At 42.1% G+C, this 25,455-nt stretch overlaps 1 protein-coding gene and 1 long non-coding RNA gene across 4 annotated transcripts in view; one reads left to right on the top strand and one right to left on the bottom strand.

Moving 5' to 3' along the window:
* bcr (BCR activator of RhoGEF and GTPase) overlaps window positions 1-25,455 on the top strand; it is a 99,942-nt gene that overhangs the window by 56,486 nt on the left and 18,001 nt on the right. For 2 of the 3 annotated variants that reach the window (XM_077232802.1, XM_077232804.1), the window contains exons 2-8: window positions 6,091-6,275; window positions 9,272-9,376; window positions 10,147-10,332; window positions 20,614-20,721; window positions 22,239-22,299; window positions 22,577-22,629; window positions 23,659-23,799. In XM_077232802.1, the coding sequence (XP_077088917.1) occupies window positions 6,091-6,275; window positions 9,272-9,376; window positions 10,147-10,332; window positions 20,614-20,721; window positions 22,239-22,299; window positions 22,577-22,629; window positions 23,659-23,799 (839 nt within the window). The remainder of the gene's footprint in view (window positions 1-6,090; window positions 6,276-9,271; window positions 9,377-10,146; window positions 10,333-20,613; window positions 20,722-22,238; window positions 22,300-22,576; window positions 22,630-23,658; window positions 23,800-25,455) is intronic. The other variant, XM_077232803.1, reaches the window with a different exon arrangement.
* Window positions 4,618-6,147, bottom strand: LOC143740796 (uncharacterized). Its single transcript, XR_013204901.1, has 3 exons — window positions 6,014-6,147; window positions 5,275-5,362; window positions 4,618-4,737 (listed from the first exon to the last, which is right to left on the bottom strand). It is a non-coding gene; the product is annotated as an uncharacterized LOC143740796 (long non-coding RNA).

The following is a 25,455-nucleotide window of genomic DNA, read 5'->3' on the forward strand; positions in this document are numbered from 1 at the left end:
AATGACTCTTCTGAACCAGTTCTGTTTAATAAATCAGAAACGTACAGTGCAACCAACGAAGACAAATGACTCTTGTGAACCTGCACTTTTTAGTGTTTCAATAACATACAGCGTAACAGGTAATTAAATTCACAAACAATTAACTCTAATGAACTGTTTCTGTTTAGTGAATCAATGACATACAGTGTGACTAGTGTCTTTTAAACTGGTTCTTTCACCTGAATCAATCAGAAAATGTACAAATCTAGTATGTTATGTCTGATTTGGTAGCACTCTGAACAAATATTGTCATTAGATCATTTATGTAATATATACCAGCCCTTTTTGGACATGCTCTTCAATTAGGCCTGACTGCATAATTGCCCACTTAACTCGAAGATTTGGTTGTCGAATTCGTGACAAATTGCAAAATATCAGTGATGCAAATGACATGACTTGATTATTAATGGTGTCATTAGAAGAGTGCTGAGACAAGTATGCTCCGGCTTTCTGCCATGCGGTTCTGGGGGGATATAAACCATGTGGAGTTGGTGAGACTGACATCAGTGCAAATTGTGTAAAGCTGAAATCAATTTTGACATAATCACAGTTATCGTCCAGGTTCCCTGCCGAGCCAGCCATCTCCTTGAAACGGATGCTAGTTTTTCATGTTTAGCACTTTCCTTTTCTCTTCAACTCTTTTTCTGCATGAAATGTTGTCATGAAAGCGGATTGGTAAACAGAGTTCCCATTTGGAAGGGTGCTAGATAAGACGGTGCCTGTTTTTCTTGCTTTTTAGACACTTCTGGGAATTTCCTCTGACTTAACTGAATTAGTCATGATTTAATCACAGGGAACTATTTATGAAGATTTTAGTCTTTCTCAGTCTGTTCTGCAACAGCACCTCTCTTCTCCTAGCACACATAGCACACATTTTTCTTAGTTTACATGACAGGATGACATAGTTGCTAGAATTTAGCAATAATATAGACCTCAATTCAGTCAGGCAGGACTACTTTTCTTTTTTTTTTTTGTCATTTAATACTTTATTTTTCAGATCACTTTTAAAGACTTGAATGTTTGGAAATTGAAGTTTAATGGATCTCAGCTTGTCGGAAAAATTGACAAAAGTGCATACTAACATAAACATGCATTAAGACATTGATTTGAGTGCGATAAATCCGTGTTTAAATCATTAATTCACATAAACCTGTTGCAGAGGAAGGACTCAGGGGAGAATTTGTCAGGGTGTCCGCAGGTCCTTAAAAAGTCTTAAAAAGTCTTAAATTAGATTTTAAAAATGTAAGGCCTTAAGTCTTAAAAAGTCTTATTTTTACTTATGAAAGGTCTTAAATTTTCGATGGCAATTTGACTTAGACATATCTAAATGTTTTCCAAATTAAAACAATCTAATTAGCGTACTTTTTTTATTTATTATTCGTTCTTTGTGGATTTGATCGTTCACGTGACATTTCGCGTCACATTCGCGCCAGCATTAGCCTACATCTGTCTCCTGCACGCGAAACAGCAGGAGAGGAGAAGAAAGCTGGTTAATTTCAGTTCAATTGTAAGTTCATTCTTTATGTGCGTAGTGGTGTGCGATGTGTATTGTCTATTATGATATTGTAATCATTGTTTTACTTTAACGTTAACTATGTACGAGGGCGCACTGTGAGCTGACATCGCATTTGTCTCTCATGCTTGCTTTCACTGCGTGGTGTGTCAGTGCAGTTAGAGGCATGTTCCCTAATAGACGTATAAAGTTTTATGAAATTCTCGTCAGCGAAATAAAGGGAAAACAAACAAAATTACATCAGCAAGAGGGCTGTTTTCCAGTGCACAATAGCAAATATGATATTTATTTTATATAATAGTTAAATTAACATTGTTACATTTTATAAACAATATTGTCAATATTGTTTGTTTTCCCTTTATTTCGCTGACGAGAATTTCAAAATGAAACGTAGCAGAGTCTCAATGCAAAAGACAGCGATGATTTCTTGACTGAAATCCGCGTTTTGAACGAATCATTTTAACGATTCAATGAACAATCACGGACTTCCTGAATGAATCAGCCGTTTGAACAAATCGGTTGAATGAATGACTCCCTGAGACTTGGTTTAGTTTCACATTTAAAGTACCCTGTAATTAAAATGTTACAATTAGAAATCAGTTCATATTTAAATATTGAATTAAGAATTGAATCTATCATAGCTTTATTTATGCAATTGTAAATGGAGTGTAAATATATTAATGCCAGTTCTGATGCTGCTTCTGTGTCTCCTCTGCACTGCAAAGATGGATTTTGATTTAATGATTTAATTTAACTGGTAACAGTGGTATTGTGCTATTATTCTAATATAATTTAATTTGAATGGTAGAATTTGACATAAAAGGTGATGCATACCTCTAAGTAAAAAAAAAAAGTCCATATCTGGGTGAAAATGCCCCTGGAACTCAATTTAAGGTTGCAAATATTGCCCTTTAATAAAAAATGTTAATTTCTTTCACTGCTGTGAACTGACCACTGCATAGAATATGAAAAATATGAATATCTTCGTGAGTCAGCTGTCAACAACAGGCCTAAACCAGCCATGGTACCAGTACACAAACACAATATATATATATATATATCATCTAATTATCAACAAAACTTCGAAAATATTGAGACATATCTTTGTCAATATTGCCCACCCCTAATGTAAGGTATTAATTTTGATTTCTTCAGGTCTTAAAAAGGTCTTAAAAAGCCTTAAATTTGGCTTTAAAAAGTGTGCAGATACCCTGATTTGTGGCAGCATCATGGACACATTTTAATCTGATTCTGCTGTCATGCTTTTAAACATGGTCAGGGTAAACAGAAAGATAGGTTTTAGTAGTAGATAGCAGCTTGATGTTGATTGCAGGATGCCTCTGTGTTGGTGTGTTGTGATTCACTCTTCCTCTTGCTGGGACAAAGGCTAATTTACTCACACTAGGACGCTTCCCTGTGCGATCGCAACACGCCAGACTTGGCTGCTTTCCTGGATTCAACCCAATCACTTCCTGTGTTTATTTCTTTGAAGATAAACATGCCACTTAGATTAGAGATAACCACACGGATAATCTAATTGCCTTGTTTTACTCAAGGCACGTATTTGGAATAATCTGTAATGGGCTTCATTGGACATGTAGACCCTCAAATTCAAGGGTTAGGGTTAGTCTGACAGTAATTTTCTTAACATTTATTGTTCAAGGTGGTGACTTTAAAAAAAAAAAAAATTTCAAAGTAGTGCTTAGATGGTTGTGGCAATGGCGCTTTAGGGACAAATTTAGAAACTCCTAGGAGAGGGCTGACTGTGTAGACTGTCAGCATGCTAAAACCCTTTCTGTTAAATCACGTCTCTAAATTCATACTCGGATTTTAATCATTACTTAAAAAAACAGTAATGAATTCGTTGACCTCAAATCTATATATTTTTTTGTTGTTGATACATTGAAATACCAAACACTTCACAAATGCACATGTAATTTTATTGGTTTCTACATTTTCTTTTTGGTTTTATATTTTTTAATTGATTTTTTCTCTCTCTGTGGACAAGACTGCAAAACCAATATCAGCCAACACAGACTGTATTATTTTATTTTTATGCCCTTAAAATAACACCTCTCATCAAATTAGCTTCTTTGTGCAATCCCAATTTGATTCAGCCGTGGCCTGAGGTGGTGCTTTACTCATCTCTGTTTAATTTTCACCTCCCCTTTTCCATTCTTCATATTCATTTATTTTCTGTGTGTAGGATGGTTAGGGGGTGGGGAGGGGATATTAAATTGCCAGAAAATTGGATATTTAGGAAAACCGACTGTGTGGAAGAAAATGGACTGACTTCTTTATCCCTGATGTCTCATTTTCCATCTCTTTTCCCAGTTTTTGTCCCTCCCTAGAGGCTGGGCACTCATTTACCACACATACACGTTCTTCTGCACTCTTATTTCCAGACTTTAATGGAACATGTGACACATGGGAGGAGAAAGGCGTGTCTTTAATTTATCTGGCAGATGCAGCCCCCGTCACTACCCACACCTCTCCATCCAAAGACCCCTGAAGGAGATGTCAGCACTCACAGAAACATTAGTACCCCAATTCCTTCTACAAATTCGTTATTTTTTTCTGAGCCCAAATGATAGGATTATCTTATGCTCTTTGGCACAGATGATGAGATTTTGGCAGGTTTGCAGCAGTTCATCTCCCAGGCTTCCCCACTTCCCATAAACCCGTTGGCCGCTAAGGGACATCATGCTGTAGGTTTCAATCTGCCCTTCATTTCTGCAGGGAATAACCCTGAGTTAACACACCGGAGAAGGTCAAGCACTGAGAAATCCTGGGATTAATTCCCCATGAGCAGGCCCACTGATTCTGGCAGAATTTAAATGTCCATGCTTTTTTTTTTTTTTTTTTTTTGGTTAATTTTATTATGCTTTCAGCTAGCAATATTATTGCAGTACTGTTGTACATTTCTTAACACATTTTACCATGTTTAAATCTAGCAGATTTTTCCTCAAAAAAAAAAAAAAAATGCATCTGCAGGTTACGTCTGGGACCGTCCAGAATTTATATGGAATTTGTGTTTGTTGTTACTGTACAAGCATGTGTCTAGACTTCACAGAGAGTTGGAAGTGCCGTCTTATTTTAAGAATTGTTTATAATGTTGATGATGTTTCCAGATGTGCATGGCATGCTGCTCCTTCGGCTAAAGAGCAGCAGACATCTGTGGGAAGCTATAGGAAAGGATGAGAAAAAGAGTGAAGGAAAGAGAAAGAGAGATGACAGAGGCAAGAGTGCGAGGATGAACGCTAAGGCAATGACAAGGCTGCGTGACTCAGTCAGCTAAAGCTGTTTTATGCTCATCCGGCTTTATGCAAAGGGTCTCATACTGCCATATTTATGATTAAAACCTGTCATTGTGAACATTTTCACACACATTATGATTCATCGATAATTTGATATTTAATCATATTCTAAATAAATGCTATTCTTTTGAAGTATTTATCTACTCATTATTCAATCCTGAAAAAAAAGTATCTTTCCACAAAAATATTAACCAGCACAATTGGTTTCATCATTGATGATAAGATTTTTTTAAATAACTAAGTGACTCTACAGTAAGTTTTATTTCAGAGCAACCAAAATGATCCATGAATTTTTCACGCTAGTCATATATACTATGTTAAAGTCAACATCTCTGTTGGCTGTGCAATTAGTAAACCTCATGAAACACTATGAAAACCTGTTTTCCACATCAAGTAAATACTCACATTGCCCATCCTCTCTCCCATGTGGTGGAAAAATCAGTATGTTGCCATGGCCTTTTCTTTGGTTTGAGAATTGCAGGAGTTTTCCCACCTGCCAACAGAAAACTCCCCCCAAAAAAGGTAGATTCATCTGCAATGACTTTAAATTGACAGTTCATTGTGTCTGTCAGTCCTTTAAAGCTGGCAATGAGTCAAGCGTTTTTGGGTGTCACCTTTCTGAAGGTCTTAATGTCCTGCATATTTCTCTCAGGGGGTAGCAGATGTGCTTGTCTTATACAAGGGCAAACCAGTTAGTTTTAACTGAGAGCTTTGTGTTGTAATAAATATGAGATCCTCCAGTGTGGCTGCCTGCAGCTTAATGGCCAAAGCAGTCTGGGAAGAGAGAACTACATATGCGTTTGTCTTTCTTTGTCTCGTCCTCCGATGGGAGAAACTCTTCAAGCCAAAAAGTTATGTGTGATCTTAAAGTATATAGAAAGTTCTGGCCTGTCTGCATTAATTCAAAAACTTAAAACCCACTCCAGACATAATCTCATTGCTCTTTAAGAGCTCTAGGCTAATATTAGACTGCCACTGAAATTGAATCAATTGAACAGTGAGAATATGAAACTGACTCTCTTAGTTGATGACATTAAGAGATGGGGCATAAACTTTAACATTATTTACAGTTGTTTACCAATCAGTTGCTTTATTTCTGTGCAGTGCATGCTAGTAAGAAGTGTTCAAAAGATATTTTACTTACCATAAATAATAGGATGCTGCTCTTGTACATGGTTTTGTGAACTATATCCCTCTTTTTTTCCTTCTGTTTTGACATAGATGTTCCATTTACAGGCACTCCGCCCACCTACGGTTACGACGCAGACCGAGCGGAGGAGCAGCGCCGACACCATGACATCCTGCCCTATATCGACGACTCCCCCTCCTCCTCCCCTCACCTCAGCTCCAAGAGCCGCAGCAGTCGAGACACCCTCTCCTCCGGCTCGATTGAGTCCTCAAAGTCTGTAAGTCACTTCCCGTAAACCGCTTCAGAGAGAAATCTGACATTTAGATTTTTTGCCATTTGAATAACTACATTATTTACTTATTTAAAATTACAGACTGCTATGAGGGCAATAAAGCTAGCACAGCTATGTATGAAATTGCTTCCCATGGACAATACAAAATATTTGACTGCAGATCACAAAAGACCAGTCAGTCTTATCAGATGCCCATGTAATAATAGTAGCTAATTATTTCTTTGGTCATAGAGAGATGAATGCTTTCTTAGTGGAATGCGAAGGTAAAGAGTTTGCATTAGAGATTTCTTTAAGCATGCATTGTTCCATGATAAGAATCCACCCAGTAAGCCATCTGTGAAGCAGTCCATTATAAATAAATGTACCAGTAAACCCGCATGTATTTGTAGCCTCAATGGTAATGGTACGCAACAAATCCAGTGAGCTGTGAAATTTGCCAGTTTTCAAAGCGTGCAGATTCTGAAGTGCTGAGTCTGCATATAGTACTATTCTAATTAAACATTTACGGCTTATCTTAGCTTAGTAAATATTAAATAGCTCGGCACTGTGGTAAAGAATCTCACATCATTCATTTCATGCAGCCATGCGTGGTCTAAAGGAATTCTTTCTAAATGTTATATCAACCAAGGTTTAAAGTTATCATAGCTTACATTTCAGAGCCTCAGGAAACTGTCTTCATCATGCTTAGGGGTCATGCCATCAAATTAAATAACTTATGGTAAAACAGAGCTTACTTGCTTCATTGATACAGCTATTGGCTGTCAAATTGATTGAAATCCCTCCCTGCCAATTCCATGCCCAGAGGCGAGCAGTTTATTTGGATCCTTATGACCTCAGTGTTTAGCTCCCACATGGGTTTTAATCAATACAGAGTATACCCAAGCTGTCTCAACCAGCTGACGTATCAACTTTTAAATTTCTTTCATGTTTAGATGCAACTCAACTTTCTCAAAATAGCCTTAGCATACTTCTCTCCTGTATCAACACTTAATGGGCTGGTTATGTGTTATCTGAATAATGAATCCTAACCTGTCAACACGGTGTCTGTGACAGCATTTGCAGAGTAAACTATAGTTTTTCTTTTTGATGGTGGATTGGGGTGTCATGATATCAGATTTTCACATAATTATCATGGCCAAAAGAATTCACAATAAAAATATTTATACTACATACAAGTTGTATCTATACAACTTTTTTGCTCAATCACACGCAGAATGACTGCAGGGACATGAAGAGTGAGTTTAAAACCATAACCGGCGTACAAAAAGAATATACTGGTGATCAGTATTTCCTGCAGACTGGAGTGTCTAACACCCCATCTTTATTGTTAGATTAAGTAGATGCTCACCTGCACACACTCATACACCCTTCCCCAGTAGCAGAGAGTACTGATGTACTCTGTGTTTACCCAACATACACACAGCCAGGGTGTCATTTCAAATTCAAAGAGGGATTTGCTATGTAAATGTCTTAAATTGAGCTGCAAATAAACTTGCAAATGACACTACAGAGGGATGGTCACCCATTTTTTCATGCACATTTCCTTACCCTTGTTTAGCCTCCAACAGAAATAGATAAGATTTCAATGAGTGCAATTTCTCTGTGTCTGCACATTTAAGAAAACTTACATCATGCTGTCACTGAAAGCTGTTTTAGGTTGTCACTCTATTCAAATTGAGCTGAAAATAACCAAAAAAGGGTCCTGTGTCCTTTATTCAAACTCCCCATTTCCAAAATATTGAATTTGGATGAGCAAATATGAACAAATTGTTATGTTTAAGAAAATAACTGTACTGAAAGTTATACCCTTTCCATTAGTTTTTTTTCTGTATGTTGGCCTCATAATGTCACATTTCTGTTTTTATTAGGTCGCATTTTCAAAGTACAATAGGATATATAATGTATGAGAACAGCTTGCAGAAAAAATACATATTGGGGAAAGTTAATGTAAAAAGTTCTCTACAAGGTTAAATTAACTCCATTATTATATACCCTAATAACCCTATGTTTAAAATGTCATCTAATTACATGTGGCTATTTTTCTTGAAATAATTTATCTACATTTTCCTTGTTGTTATTGATGTACTGTTCTATTTATGTTCTTTAAACATATGTTTGTTTGTTTTTACTTGTAAGCCATTTGTAGTTTTTCGCCTGTTTTGTGTATAATGATAAATAATTTTTCATCCTTGTGTTTTCAATAACCAAGTGTTATTGTTTGAGCAGTAGAGATGAGCTCAACTCATTGTCATGCGCTAAGTCACTGACATGCTTTGATTAACAAATATGTGGATGAATAAAAGATGGTGGTCTAGAAATACAGGGGTGCCCCCTGGGGTGAGACGTCTCGCACCCAAGAGTTCATGAATAAAACCTTGATTTCCACCTTCCCCCTGCTGCAGGTTTCAATGGCGGGATTTACTTTGTCATCAGTTGGTGAATTAAGTAGAAATGTTAGCATCACTTCAGCTTTAAATCTCGATACAAGCCAGCAGAGTCCGCAATGATAATGCAGTCATGATTCAGATGGATGTTTTATCCTGAAATCTGGATTAGGAAGTCTCATGAGACTATCACAAACATCTGCGGTTTCCACTACCTGTGCTGTGGCCATGGAAACCAACATTCCAGGCCCATTTAGCTGTCACCAGCACTCGGTGACCAACACGCATGACAAGAAGATAGATATGTCGCTTCTGGATGGATTTGTGGTCTGTAGTATCTTTGATGCTTTTCTCAAAGCTTGGTGGTTAGCAATTAAAGGCTTTATTCAGTTCAAAGGTGTTATGATTCTCATGTAGCCCATGATTCTCCTGTAGCCAAGACAGTTATTATAAGACCAGGGAGCAGCTCCATTGAACCAGTGCCAAATCACTTTTTTATAGCTCATTCCAGCAATGCCAGTATGTAATTTAATGTCATGTGATTTAAGAGTGTGTTGTTCAGAAGCGTGTGAGTGAGCTCTTTCTCTGTTAACGCAGGCGGAGTTGGACCTAGAGAAGGGATTGGAGATGAGGAAAAGGGTGTTGTCTGGAATCCTGTCCAGTGAAGAGACCTACCTCAGCCATCTGGAGGCGCTGTTACTGGTGAGAGAGATTCGAGCTTGAATCTGATAACAGTGTGCGATTGAATTTGCACAAGGTGTGTTGTAAGCAGTCTTATTAGTGAGATGTATGGGTTGGCTGAGTGATTATGTCACAGAGCTTCAAGTCCATTACAAAATGGCCTAACCATCATCTGCAACCAGAATGTCATGCATTTAAATGCAAGTGTATGTGATGCTGTACATTAGCAGTGCTAATTTAAGCTAAATGCACTCTAAAACTGTGGCTCAGTACATAGTCATACTTTAAACATACTTTGTTTTTACACTACCACTAAGATTTTATTTGAAAAAGAACACATTAAATTGATAGTTACTGTAAAGGCATTTATAACGTACAAAATATTTATATTTCAAACTTTCTATTCATCAAAGAGTCTTTAAAACATATATTACGGTTTCCAACTGAAAATTCAGCTTTGCCATCACAGGAATAAATAATATTTTTAAACAGAGTTATTAAATTGTAAAAATAAAAATAATAATAATAATTAAATAAATCATATTAAAAATATCTTGCTCTTTTTACTGTAGTTTTGGTCAAATAAATGCAGTCTTGGAGAGCATAAGAGACTTATTTCAAAAACAACAAACTATTAGTAGCTTATGCTTGATTAGATTGTTAAACACACGTACCATTGGGTCTTTCTCAGTTGCACTGCTTACTGTTCATAACTTGTCTTTCTTTAGTGATAAGCAGATTTAATAAAACATGTTGACATGTCCAAATGTCTATTCCTGCTCCTTTGTCAGCCCATGAAGCCCCTGAAAGCAGCAGCCACCACCTCTCAGCCTGTCCTGACTGTTCAACAGATCGAAACCATCTTCTTCAAAGTGCCTGAGCTTTATGAGATCCACAAAGAATTCTATGATAGCCTTTTACCCAGAGTGCAGCAGTGGAGTCACCACCAACGCGTGGGAGACCTTTTCCAAAAACAAGTGAGTAACATTTTCTAAACAGCTATTAAATTAAAAAGGACCCAATTTACTAATTGTGACATTTTGTGTCGTCTTATGTAATACTTTTTCTCATTCTGACATCACCAAATTCTTGTCTTACTATCAAATCACCTGGAACATTTTTTTTATCCAATAAGATCTTCATAGATACAATCTTGTCCTCCTTTTTTTCTAGAATATATCCTGTTTACTCTGAACTATTTTAAGTCAACACCTAACAGAATTTCATGTCTTTTTTAAATCTATATATTATCAAAATCTGCTTTCCTTCATGTGATGTAATTGTTCATTTTAGAATCAAGAGTCATTTAGACTCAAATTTTATTCTTATCATAGTGGAATCGCATCAGCTGTCCAGTCTCTTTTGTGTGCCATGAGGCTGAATAAAAATGAACATTTATTTCCAAATCAAGGAATCCCTAAATGAATCATTTATGGCCCTAGATCAACACCGCACAGTCACACAATGTCTTGACTGCAGGAGCTTGTGTTATGTTGGAAAACACATCTTAATGCTGTCTTTTTTCACCCAGCCACTTGGGCAGATACTACAGTGTGTGCTTTGTTTCTGGAGGAGAGGGCTATTAATAGTACCATTCGAAGATTGTGTTCTCTATCTCTTGCCCCCCCAAATGCCCCTTCCCTCCCCTCCCCGCTCTTTTCCATTAAGTTATTTCATCGTGTGACTCTGCTGTTGGGGGGAGGGGCAGAAAAATCCCCCCTCTCTCTGTCCACACAGTGTGCGCGGGAGTCTTATTCTACATATATTTATCTTTCCATTTTCCCCTTCATTGTTCCCCACTTGCACTGTCCCACATTCAATAATCAAAAGCTATAGTCAGCAAGTTGTGTTTTCTCCCAGAAGGTGTTGGGTTTTTCTCAGACAGTCAGTTAGTCTGTCATTTTGACCGGAGGCTATTTGTCACTGATCCCCTCGCCCTCTCCCACATCCATTAGCGAGAATCCGGAGGCAGGAGGCGAGGCAGCGCTTGAGGAGGCAGCTCCCTAAAAAGACAGTTGCTCACAGCAGGAGAGAGAACAAGATGTAGGAACGAGAAAGATATAGTCAGTCAGTGGTAGAAATGTCTCCTGCTGTTTGTGTTGTTCCTTCCTTCCAGACAGCTCATGTTGAGCAAGTAAACGCAGCGCAAATCATGAAGAATGTCAAAGGTGACGTTTGTCCTGGTCAGCTGTGAGGAAGATGCTAAATATTCCCGCTTTTACTTGCACTTAATGATTTACGCTTGTCACTGACACTCGTATGTAAATTCTCTCCTAACAGCGAGAGATTCTGAAATTCAAGTTTTTAAATGCAGATCTGTGACCTACTTAAACATTGTTAAGTGCAGAGGAACATACTTTCATCTTCAGCTGGGCCTGGCATATGGTCATGTCATCATGAGGAAGTGTGTCGAGGCTGAGAGGATGTGAACACTGCTGTGCTGAAGCCTCTGACAAGCTGTCTCAACCAGCTGACTTATCAACTTTTAAATTTCTGTCATGTTTAGATGCAACTCAACCTTCTCAAAACAGCCTTAGCATACTACTCTCCTGTATCAACACTTAATGGGCTGGTTATGTGTTATCTGAATAATGAATCCTAACCTGTCAACACGGTGTCTGTGACAGCATTTGCAGAGTAAACTATAGTTTTTCTTTTTGATGGTGGATTGGGGTGTCATGATATCAGATTTTCACATAATTATCATGGCCAAAAGAATTCACAATAACAATATTTCTACTACATACAAGTTGTATCTATACAACTTTTTTGCTCAATGAATCACACGCAGAATGACTGCAGGGACATGGAGAGTGAGTTTAAAACCATAACCAGCGTACAAAAAGAATGTACTGGTGATCGGTATTTCCTGCAGACTGGAGTGTCTAACACCCCATCTTTATTATTAAATACAAAAATACTACTGTCTGAAAATCTAATTGAGTTTCTTCCGCTAAGTTTTTCCTCTCTGTGTTTTCTTGCCTTAATGGTTCACAGATAGTACACAACATTGACAACCTGAACAATCTGTATCCCTCAACAAAAAAAAAGATGTCTCCTCTGAATATGGTCTCTAAGATTAGTTGGTTTTGTATGTTTTAAATACATTTGATTAAAGTTGGTTTTGTATGCTTTGAAATACATTTGATTGAAGTTGCTTCATCATGTCTGTTTACATTGCTAAATTTCCAGTTGCTTACTCCAGCTTAATGCATCTCCTCACAGCGCTCAGCCACGGTTTGACTCGGCCCGGCATGTGTTGTCATTGCTTTATTACGGTCATCATCTCTCTCCACGCTGTAATGAGGTTGTCGCAGAGTAAATTCCCGTCCTCCACGCTGCAGATAGATTCTGGCCCAAGGCGGCTGTTTCTGCTCAGCATGGAGAGGATTGCACACACTGAGAAAATGACTTCACTTATGGACTCTTTGGCCGGTGCAAAATAAAAGATTCCCGGACGTACCACCAAGTCTGGACATGTACCAATGGGGTCATACCAATTTATCTTTCGTTCCTGTCCAACAGTTGTTGGATGGTTCAGGGATGGGTCACCCAAAAATGAATGCTCACCCTCATGTAGCTCCAAACCTGTACAACGTATTTATTCTGTGGATCTTAAAAGAAGATATTTTTAGAAATGGCTCATTTATTTTTTTTGTTTTATTTTGTCAGTGGAAGTCAATGGAAGTCAGTAGTCACCTGAACTGTTTGTTGACCAACAAACTATCATTAAATATCATGTTTTATGTTTCACAGAAAAAATAAAGTAAAGGCCAATTCACGTTGCTCCGACAGACACCCAGCAACAGCAACAGACACTTTGCCGGGTTTTATCCGATCAGTTTGTTACTCATCATCTGTTTTTGGTCTGCTCTCGTTTGTCATGTCTGAGAAGTGACGTATTGTAATCTGGTGATTGGCAGTGTTGGTCGGCGTCTGTCAGTGCAGTGTGAACTGGCCTTGATACATGTATGGAGTGACATTAGAGTAAATGATGATAGAATTGTCATCTTTAGGTGAACTAAATCTGAATGGAACTTAATCTGTATTACAGTCATAATGTTAAATTGGGTACCATTAGTCTTTTGCATCTTTAATTAACTGTCCACCTTCCTGTCTGTATATAGGCCTAGTGTTGTTTTTTGTACTGTTATTGTGAAGCGTCCTTGAGCTTAGGAAAGGCGCTATATAAATTTAAATTATTATTATTATTATTATTAACTATCCTTAAATTAAAGGTACAGTAACAAAAACATACTACCCAAGGGCCCAAAAGAGTGGAAAATTAAAGTTTAACGCTAAATGACTAGAGATTGGGGCTGTGTAAAGGAATCAGAAACATATTCTAAGTTCTCTTACGAGAGGTTCTCTCGTATTGCGTAAGTTTAGCTTACGCTACGGGAAAGATTCATCTTCTCGAGATACTGAAGCCAAAAAATTATCCTTAATTTTGTATTCCTTGTCAACGCAGTGCAGCAGCTAGCAGACCTAGAGCAGGCCATCTCGCGTGCTCATTGGCTGCCCTGCGGGCAACTGCTGCAGCCTACCAGTGAGCCCGGCGTGACGTCACGCCCAATGAAGGGCGCCCGCGCCTTCATAGCGTCACAGCCCGCCAGAATGGGCGTGGCTTAGCGTATAACACTAGGGGCTGTAGGCTGAATTCCCTGATTTTCGTCTCTTCAGCGAGCTCTTCGCATCGCTGGATCTGAGAGAAGCCACCGCCGCCGTCGAACAGCGGACAGCCAGCTTAGGAGAGCGCTGAGGAAGCCGGCCGTCTTCGCCACCTTCAGCCATCCGTGCGAGCTACGCTATCCGGCGACGTATCCTTTACCTTGCTAAAACCTATTCTAAAACCTATTCTAAAAGAGCAGCGAGTGTCTTTTTTAAGACGCCTCGCACTTCCGGCTGTGAAGCGCTTCCGCTGTCGACCCTGCGGGCTCGACTCGAAGCCTTCAACACCCCCCGCCTCTCCTCACCGACGCGCAGCTGCCGCTCACGAGCCTCACTGCCGTCGCATCTGAGAATGAGGCCGAGGGACACGTACGAGCACGCGGCTAGCTCTCTTTACGTTACAAGAGAGCTACCCCGCCCTCGTGTCCCCGTTCGCGCGTCATGCAGAGCCCTCTCGAGCTCTCTGCATGACCCGGACGGGCATCATCTGTGTTACATGTAGGTCCCGTGCCCACTACTCGTGCGCGCGCCCTCGTACAAACACTGTTCCAGTTCTGCTCGACCACCGAGCACGCGGCTAGCTCTCTTTACGTTACAAGAGAGCTACCCCGCCCTCGCGTCCCCGTTCGCGCGTCGTGCAGAGCCCTCTCGAGCTCTCTGCATGACCCGGACGGGCTTGCGCGCCGCCGTCGAAATGTCTCGCCATGTCAGTCCCCTTAGATAAGGCTACTGCAGTGGTGTATTTGGCTGCCAACGAGCCGGTAATGCAACCCGCTCGCCTGCACACATCCGCCGTTCTCGCGGCGACCCAGAGAAATCTCAAGTGAGTATAATGTCAGATTAAGAATGTAAGTTAGTGCCCGCTCACGAGAGCTCACGCTTACTAACAGACACATCGCCTCCGAAAAGACGTGCGTGTTTAAGTTTATTCCCTGTCAGTCCCCTTCAAACAGGCTACTGCAGTGGTTCAATTAGCAGCCAACGAGCCGGTCTGTTGACCCTCTCGCCTGCACTCAAACGCCGTTTTCACGGCGACCCAGAAAAATCTCAAAATGAGTAAAATGTCTGGTCCGGCTCATGCCGTCGGTGTTGTAAGTGTAATGAAAGTGCCCACGCCCCAGTGTTCACCACTACACATAAGCACTCCGAACCTCGCAGAGCACACTCTCATGAAGCGCAGAAAAGCCGCTCGAGTGTTGAATGTAAGAAATGTGTCCACAAGTCTGTGCCCACTATCTGCCCGCTCTGTTACACGATCAAGAAAGCAGGTTATGAATGTAAGTCTCGTGCCCGCCAGAGTGCGTTCACGCTTGCTAACACAAACCTCCCCCCGGGCTCCGCCCGCGCGTTTAAGCGTTATCACAAAACGCAAGGCATTAATAAAACGTTCCCCATCCATTATGATCGGGGCGTCAAATACACTTGTAAGTCTAGTGCCCGCGCTCACGCTTACAGGAAGCTTTTCCACCCGGAGCGCTGCTCGCGCGTCAAAGAGTGAAAAAAGAATGTTCCCCATCCCTTATGATTGGGACATCTCACATAAATCAGCCGGTCTCGGCTTTCAGCGAGCAGCCATTGCCCAGGACCGAGAGCGCGCGCGCCGCGCTTTCGGCTCCGGGTCAGTTTCACAAAAGAAAGCAGGTTATGGATGTAAGTCTCGTGCCCGCCAGAGTGCGTTCACGCTTGCTAACACAAACCTCCCCCCGGGCTCCGCCCGCGCGTTTTAAGTGTTATCACAAAACGCAGGGCATTAATAAAACGCTCCCCATCCATTATGATCGGGGCGTCAAATACACTTGTAAGTCTCGTGCACGCGCTCACGCTTACAGGAAGCTTTTCAGCCCGGAGCGCTGCTCGCGCGTCAAAAAGTAAAAAAAAAAAAAAAAAGAATGTTCCCCATCCCTTATGATTGGGACATCTCATATAAATCAGACGGTCTCGGCTTTCAGCGAGCAGCCATTGCCCAGAACCGAGAGCGCGCGCGCCGCGCTTTCGGCTCCGGGTCAGTTTCACAAAAGAAAGCAGGTTATGAATGTAAGTCTCGTGCCCGCCTGAGTGCGTTCACGCTTGCTAACACTAACCACCCCCCGGGCTGCGCCTGCGCGTTTAAGTGTTATCACAAAACGCAGGGCATTAATAAAACGCTCCCCATCCATTATGATCGGGGCATCAAATACACTTGTAAGTCTCGTGCCCGCGCACACGCGCTCACGCTTACAGGAAGCTTTCCCGCCCGGAGCGCTGCTCGTGCGTCAAAAAATGACAAAAGACTGTTCCCCATCCCTTATGATTGGGACATCTCACATAAATCAGCCGGTTTCGGCTTTTCAGCGAGCAGCCATTGCCCAGAACCGAGAGCGCGCGCACCGCGCTTTCGGCTCCGGTTCAGTTTCACAAGCCCGCAAATGGCGATTTCCCCCCTAGCGGCTCACATAGCTGCGTGGGAAACTATCCCAGGGATTTCAGAATGGGTGTTGAGCACAATAAAGCAGGGCTATACACTTCAATTCATTCGCCGTCCCCCGCGCTTTCAAGCCCGGACCGCGACGATTGTGAATGCGTAAGTAGCACACCTACTTCACGCAGAAATAGCAAAGCTGCTGTGCAAAGGGGCTATAGAAAAGGTACCGCCTTCTCTGAGCGAGTCAGGCTTTTACAGCCGATATTTTCTCGTACCCAAGAAGGACGGAGCCTTCAGACCTATCCTAGATCTGAGATATTTGAACTAAGTGCTTGCGAAAAGACCGTTCAAAATGCTTACGACCAGGAAAATCCTCACGCACGTTCGCCCGAGGGACTGGTTTATTTCTCTAGATCTGAAGGATGCCTATTTTCAGATTCAGATAGTACCCCGTCACAGGCAATTTTTGAGATTCGCCTTCGACGGTCAGGTATATCATTACACCGTCCTGCCGTTCGGCCTGTCCCTGGCACCCTGTACATTTACGAAGTGCATGGACGCGGCGCTCGCCCCCCTGAGAAGTCAGGGGCTGCGAATAATGAACTATCTGGACGATTGGCTGATATTGGCACAGTCAGAGACAGAACTGCTATCTCACAGAACAGTGCTTCTCAGTCATCTGGAAAGCTTGGGTCTCACGATCAACTGGACCAAGAGCTCATTACTGCCCAGCCAGTCAATTTCCTTTTAGGAATAGCACTGGACTCGGTGACCATGACGGCTCGTTTATCGACACAGCGCACGCGCCGTGTTCGCCACCTAGCCGCATCTTTCCAGAAGGGCAGCTTTCTCCCCTTGAAAACATTTCAAAGGATGTTGGGCTGTATGGCATCAGCTGCAGCGGTGCTCCAGCTGGGCCTACTGCGCATGCGCCCGCTCCAACGCTGGTTGAATGCTCGCGTGTCCCGCCGGGTGTCTGGCGGCCAGAAAATCAGAGTGACTCAGGCCTGCATAGCAGCTCTGCAGCCCTGGTTAGTGGCCGACTGGTACCAGCAGGGAGTAATGATGGGAACCATCTCTTATCGTAAAGTCATCTCGTCAGACGCGTCCAACTCGGGTTGGGGCGCACTGTTCGAGGGCAGACCGGCCTTTGGCCAGTGGTCAGACCAGGAGAAGGGTTTTCACATAAACTGTCTGGAAATGATAGCGGTCGAGAACGCGCTGAAGTGCTTCCTCCCGTTCATACAGGACCAGCATGTTCTTGTCCGCTCGGACAACATGTCTGTGGTATCCTATGTAAACCGTCAGGGCGGTGTCAGATCCAGAAATCTCTGCAATCTGACGGAACGCCTCCTTATTTGGTCTCCGATGCACCTGCGCTCGCTGAGGGCGGCGCATGTGCCTGGCCATTTGAACGACGGCCCAGACAAACTGTCCAGGGACAACGTTCCCCCAGGGGAATGATCCCTGCACCCCAAACGGTCCAGAAACTGTGGCGCCTATTCGGCAGAGCGGAAGTCGACCTATTTGTGTCAAAAGACAACGCTCAATGCCCGACGGTCTGTTCGAAGGATGAGGATGCGCTGGCCCAGGTTTGGCCCAGCCTCCCGCTATATGCTTTCCCTCCGGTCTATCTGTTGCCACAGGTGATCAAGAGAATCAGGGAAACGCGCCACTCGGTGCTCCTCATAGCCCCGCGTTGGGAGAATCAGATTTGGTTCCCGGAACTAGCAGGGCTGTCACATACAGCTCCGTGGCCGAATCCGGTGAGGGCAGATCTCCTCTCTCAGGCTCGCGGCACGATCTGGCATCCCAATCCAGAGCGCTGGTCTCTGCATTTATGGTTGATCAACGGGTACTCGTTGCCCTGCCAGAAGGAGTGATGAACACGATCACGCAGTCTAGAGCCCCTTCCACGAGAAGGCTCTACGCGTCTAAATGGTCGGTGTTCTCTGGATGGTGCACCGACAGAGATCTGGAACCGCGGACATGCGGGGTGGCGCATCTGCTCACCTTCCTACAAGAGCTGTTGGATAAGGGAAGTTCCCCATCCACGCTCAATGTATACGTCGCGGCCGTGGCAGCGTTCGCAGAATCGACGCACGGCCAGTCATTGGTAAGACACGAGTTGGCCATCCGCTTCCTTAGAGGAGCTAGAAGGATGAATCTGCCGCGCCCCCCGTCGGTTCCCATGTGGGATCTTTCATTGGTCCTCGAGGCCCTGAAAGCTTTTCCATTTGAACCACTAGACACCGTGGGGTTGAAATATCTATCACTGAAAACCGTCTTTCTGACTGCACTGTCGTCAGTAAAACGTGTAGGGGACCTGCATGTGCTGTCTGTCAGCGCGTCGTGTCTTGAGTTCGGACCGAATGACTCTAAAGTCATCCTCAGACCTAGACATGGCTATGTCCCTAAAGTGATGGGCACTCCATTCAGAGCGCAAGTTATTTCGTTGTCAGCTCTCCCAGCATCTGACAGCGAAGGTGATGTGAATCTCCTCTGCCCTGTCAGAGCGCTGAGGTTTTACATTACGCGCTCCGCCTCCTTCAGGCGTTCGGAACAGCTTTTTGTTTCGTTGGTGGGCGCACCAAGGGTCTCGCCTCCTCGAAACAGAGCCTGTCCAGATGGATAGTGGACGCTAAAGCGGCCGCTTACGCGTCAAAAGGTCTGCAATGCCCTCTGGGCATCAGGGCTCATTCCACGAGAGGCGTGGCCTCTTCGTGGGCATGGTCCAGTGGAATTTCTATCCATGACATATGTGTAGCGGCGGGCTGGAGCTCCCCGTCTACCTTTGTCAGGTTTTATAACCTAGAAGTTCCTGCCTTGCAGGCTAAACTGTTGTCAGTCTGAAGGAGAGGTGTATTCTGCCCAGATCTCCTGCTCAGATCACTCTCACATGACTCAGCTCTCCTGGTTGAGCTGCACTAAGTAGGGTATGTGCCATGTGCCTATACAGACCGGCGCGCTGCTCTGTATTCCCTATGTGTGCTTATGTACAAGTGATGGCCCGCGTGGCTGGCCACCTTATTTTTTCCACTTATGGGGTTCCCCTGAAAGCTCGGGGTCTCATGTGGATGCTTGGCGCGCACGGCGTTGACAAAGTGTTCCCGTAGCGTAAGCTAAACTTACGCAATACGAGAGAACCTCTCGTAAGAGAACGATACTCGGTTACTAACGTAACCTCGGTTCTCTCTAAAGAGGGAACGAGTATTGCGTAACCGGCCGTGCTCGCGCCACGAGCGACTTCACTTCAGTCGACGAAAACCAGGGAATTCAGCCTACAGCCCCTAGTGTTATACGCTAAGCCACGCCACGTTCTGGCGGGCTGTGACGCTATGAAGGCGCGGGCGCCCTTCATTGGGCGTGACGTCACGCCGGGCTCACTGGTAGGCTGCAGCAGTTGCCCGCAGGGCAGCCAATGAGCACGCGAGATGGCCTGCTCTAGGTCTGCTAGCTGCTGCACTGCGTTGACAAGGAATACAAAATTAAGGATAATTTTTTGGCTTCAGTATCTCGAGAAGATGAATCTTTCCCGTAGCGTAAGCTAAACTTACGCAATACTCGTTCCCTCTCTAGAGAGAACCGAGGTTACGTTAGTAACCGAGTATCGTTTTGTAAACTGTCCAAATCCGCATATACAGTACAGACAGACAAATATTGTTTTAGTTGGCTCTGCTCCAGCTTGTTTATCACGCATATACACCAACACAAACTCTTTATCATCTAATGTATACAGTATTTGTGTTCTGAGAGATTGATTGATCTGTAAAGAGGTTTCCAGCACTGGCAGGAAGGCTATTGAGTTTGGATGGGCTAAATCAGATTTCCAAATGTGCTTTTTACAAGCGCCAGCCACATGCATTAATTGCTCACTGAAGAGTTGGCCTCTGCTGCCATGGCAACCACTGTAGGCTCTATAGCCACGCACAGCAACGGCCCAGCTGCTCCTGCAGCGAAGACACTGTCCCGGCTGTCCGCCCCATGTCACCATGGCGAGTCCATGCGTGCATCTCACTCATTAATGATAGTGTCACTGTTAGCCTGGAGCGGGAACTGCCATCTTGGATGTATTCATAAATCTCCACAGTTTACATCCTACTGTTTTAAAGTCCACTATACATGGGCAACAAAGAGAAAAAGATGCATGAGTGGGAATGACTCACTTTGTTTTTTCTTCCTGCAGGCTAGCCAGCTTGGATTGTACAGGGCCTTTGTGGATAATTATGAACTCGCAGTGGAGACCGCGGAGAAGTGCTGTCAAGCAAACACACAGTTCGCAGAGATCTCTGAGGTAATGCCTACTGGATTGCTCAAGGTCTTTTTTATTTTAATACTGGAATAGATACCTCTACCCAAAATCCCCAGCTTATTTCTTACCAAAGCAAACAAACACAAGCTTCTGATTGGTTACAAATGCAGATCTGTTAGATATTAGTTGTTACCAATACCAGTGAAATTTAATGATTTTGATACTAGAGCGAATTATTGTATCAACGAATTATCCACAGATATCTTTGTGAACAATTTATACATTCAAGTTTAATTTTTAACATATGTTTTGACCATTTTAAATGTCATAACTCTTTAGGTGATAACGCACCATAGTGACTTAAAAGTCATTTAGTCTGTTTAAACCCTCATCACTTTTTTTACGATCAAATGCAAGCTTGCATTCAGATCTGCCTCAATCCAATCAATATCTGGTGAATAGAACCAAGTCCCCCCCCCCCCCATTTATTTATTTGATTTAAATAATAATGTTTCACTCGGATGTATGTAGATTAACATTAGACAGCATCAGGCCTACTTGGCTGCATTGAGATCTGATATTGTGACACAAATTTTACATATATATATATATATATATATATATATATATATATATATATATATATATATATATATATATATATATGCAAGTTAGAAAACAAGAAAGTGGAATTGTAGCCTCAACAACCTCCAATCAGATCGACTGTGTACTTGATGCATCCTGCCATCAAAGAACAATTAATTGCCATTGTTTATGCAGGGCTTTACCTGCTGCACTCCTCCATGGGGTCAATCAGAGTGAATGATTAAAAAGGGAGACCATTACTAACCAGCATAGCAGATCTAAAAGCGGTGCTTAACCCTCAGAGTTCAGTGGGAGATTTTATGCATTGCTAAATGTTATGAAGAGAGGGCGTCTAGAATAAAATCTACATGATGATGCTCAACTCGTCCCACTTTATTCCCCTTACTAGCTGTTGTCATGCCAACTACTACTTACTTTTATACTTTGGATTTTCCTCCTTCTAACACAACCGAAAGCAAACATTAGGATAATTGTTTGTTCGCACTTGCGGGGGTGGGCAATTTCTAGTGGGTTCTAGAGTGTATTGCCGCCAATGTAAAGCTTGCAATAGGAAACATTTACTTACAGCAAATGCAGATCAAATGTGACAGGCTAATTTATTCATTTATTGAATATACACAGTAATAGAACTAGTACACTCTCAAGCATGTAACAGCAAGCTTTGTTTGTTTTTACATTTAATGTTTAGACTATTGTGTGCAACACTGATAAGCTCTGAGGTTAGCAAAGAAGCTGACTACCGATGCCAAATTAACCATTACACTGTTCATGACTGTGAAATGAGCTGAGAGCCAATGAACACTGTTTGTTAGGAGAATATCTGCTGTAATATGTGAAATAGTGGTTCTGTAATAGTAAACTGATGTTCTTTTTTAGATTAGAGTTACCAGGGCTGTGATGGTGTGCACTCCACAGGTTTATTGATCCTGAGTTTGTCTCTGATATCTCTGCAGAGTCTCAAGGTCAGGAGCACCAAGGAGTGCAAGGACCTGACAGCCAAATACTCACTGGAAAGTAAGATACTACAAGATTACATTCATTTTTTTTCATGTACATCGTTACATTTAAATGATCATTATATTATCTGTGGTATTTTCATTGAGTTTAAGTGTTACACATTTCACTCCCAGCATGTAATATATTTCCTTCTTTTAAATTCAGTTGCATAAAACCCATTGAGTGGGTGGATTAGATAAGGTTTCAAACATCAGCATTTGAGCCTTCAGTATGAAAGTGGCTCTTGTGAATAATAACCCACTGTGTGTGTTCTCTTCTGTCTCATTTCTGCCAGCTCTGCTCTATAAACCAGTGGACAGAGTGACACGGAGCACGCTTGTTTTACATGTGAGTCAACCTTAATTTATCATAATATTTTTTTAAGTATTGCTTAAATGTGTATTATTTATAATTTTTACTATTGCTCATATAACGTTCCATTTGCCAGATAGTGCTTTGTGAAGTTCACTCTCCAGGGTATTCGGCCATCCTAAGTGAGATTCTAAAACGCAGGGAGTGTAAATGTTAAGTCCGAATGGCACTGCAAAGAACATAGGAGACAAGTTTACATTGATTAATCACTTCAAAAGTTATAGAAATGTGGAGTTCAAAAGTGGAGAGAGAAACACACTTCTGCGGCCATATTTGTGTCAATACCAACTTGTGGCATGCAAGACCAACTCCTATCTATTTGAATGGGGAAATACTGAAATCTCAAAAACTGCTGGCCAAACTCACATTTAAATAACATTTTAAATCAGCCATAAAATCTGACATGAATGGTCTCATAAACATTGTTTCTTACGCTCAAAGAGAGTTAAAAAAAGCATGGGGATGTGCAGTTCTCAGCACGAGTCTCAGGTTTCTAAAGAAAATGGAGCTTCTAACAACCGCTGCAGTGATGTAATAACTTTACCAATTGGTGATTGACTCTTTTATTTAGAAGGTGGGACTAACACCTTGTCTACACCAGATGCGAGCGCCTCGACGCAACAAAAGTAGACAGAACCCATTATAATCATTGATGCTGTCTACACTGGATGCGGCATAACATGACACCAAAAATGCTGATGCCCTGTTCTATTTCTGACGTACTTCAAACGCTTGCCATTCTTCTCACACGAATAAGATTTGCAACAGTCACTTTGTCTTGTGTCTAGTGTAGACACTCTGTAAGGTGCCCTGTAGTCGCCATATTGCAATTTGGAATTTCTGCTATTCATAGCAGTAAGAGTGCACCGTGTTGGTATATTTTTCGTTTTGCATGGACAGCCATAATTTTTTATAAATAAAAAAAATGTTTTAAATAGCATTGATTAAATCATTAATTAAATAAATGTTGCTTTTATGTTTGATGTTTGTGTGTATTTTATACAGGATCTTCTGAAACACACACCCTCCAGTCACCCAGATTACCCCCTCCTTCAGGACGCCCTCCGCATCTCACAGAACTTCCTGTCCAGCATTAACGAAGAAAGCACACCTCGCCGGCAGTCCATGACAGTGAAGAAGGGAGAGGTGAGTTTAGAAACCCCTCCTTCCTTCCATCTTACCCTTCTCCCTCGCTCTCATACGTCCTCCATCTTGTTTTGTGTCAAAAACGTATTTTTAAAGGGCAAAGAAATGTCAAAATTCCAGGTCGCATATAGTTACAGGTGCCCTGAAGCCATTCAGCCAATGAACTCCCATCAGGATATACAGACTAGTCATTTCCATCCATCTCAGAGCCAACCCACCGTCTGCTCTCTGCACAACCTATCCTTGGGCGCAATGCCTTCTCTTTATTTCACACTAACATATACTCTCAATCTCCACAGAGACTTTACGCTATAAATAAAACATCCTCTATTTGTTACTGAACTCTTTGCTGCATTAGAGTTGTTTTTGCTCAGATCTAGTGGGATTTATTTTTAATCACATCTTCGGTTTCTGCTTACTAATGCTCTTGAGTCATGATGATGTCACAGGTGGTAAGAAGCACATACCCTTCCTGACCCCAGCAGAGAAACTCATCCTTGAAAGGATCTTGGGAATTAAAGATATGTTTGGTTTTAGACACAGACTCTCTGTGCCGCCCCTTCATTCCAGCAATGTGGCCTCAAGAGTGTGGCAGATTAATTGTTGCTGTGTGATTGATGGCGAGCAACGCTTGCTTGTAATTTGCCTTAATGAGCCACCTTACTCTGACTGGCAACTCATTGATTATTCATTACAGGGCATCTTGTGTGGAGCAGGCACCACCCACTTTGAGTAAATGGTGAGGAGGAGTTTCTACAACGCTCCCACCTTCCTCCCTCGGCCGTGTGCGGACAGACCAGCTGATCAAATATTGATAGTGTGTGCATGTGTTGTGGAGTATGGAAGTAAAATAATGCCAAATGTTTTTGAAACAAAAAAAGCCTGTTGAATTGCACTACTTGAAAAAAATAGGCATTGCATGCATGCATTTTAATGCATTGTATTTTTAGGGCTTGAAATTCTATGGGCTGAAATTCAGCATGGTTGAATATTTAAGCTGTGAATATTTCAATTCAAAACATTTCAAACACATTTTCATTATTAAAAATTCAATAATCCATATTCACCTTTCATATTTCACTTCCAAAATATCCAAACTGTTTAAAAATACAACCTATAATATTCAACAGGCAATTTTTGGTCCATTTTATTTCGCTTCGCCTCCACAAATTCAGTGGTTCAAATTCGACAGTAAATTCAACGTTGACATCCAGGAACTGCAGGAAAAGCAGTAGATTACCGAGCATAATCTCCATCTGCTGTTAGTCGACCTCACCAGCAGGAGGTGTAAGCGTGTGTTGTTGACGAAGACCAGAGCAACAGCCATTCATTCATAAAAACTAATTTACAGCAATTTGAGTGTAGGCCTATTTGTGTATATTTTATCCTCATTAATATGATGGCTGTTTTATGTTAAATTCAGTGTCTTCACGGTTATTTTTCCTGTGTAGCCTACATGCATCTATCTCTACCGTGAACAAGATTATAATGTTATTCCCCCGATGCGGATCTACAGATCCAATGTTACATTGAGGTAGACATACAATTCTCTTGGTTGTTTAGTTGCCTGAACCTTATATTGCAGCAATGTGCTGCATGCAGTAGGCTACTAGAGTTTCCCTCAATACTTCAGGATTCCCCTGCTGGACATATAAA

Source organism: Siphateles boraxobius, unplaced genomic scaffold (genome assembly GCF_051911475.1).
Source record: "Siphateles boraxobius isolate OS27281-9 unplaced genomic scaffold, OSU_SipBor_1 18, whole genome shotgun sequence".
NCBI lineage: Eukaryota > Metazoa > Chordata > Actinopteri > Cypriniformes > Leuciscidae > Siphateles > Siphateles boraxobius.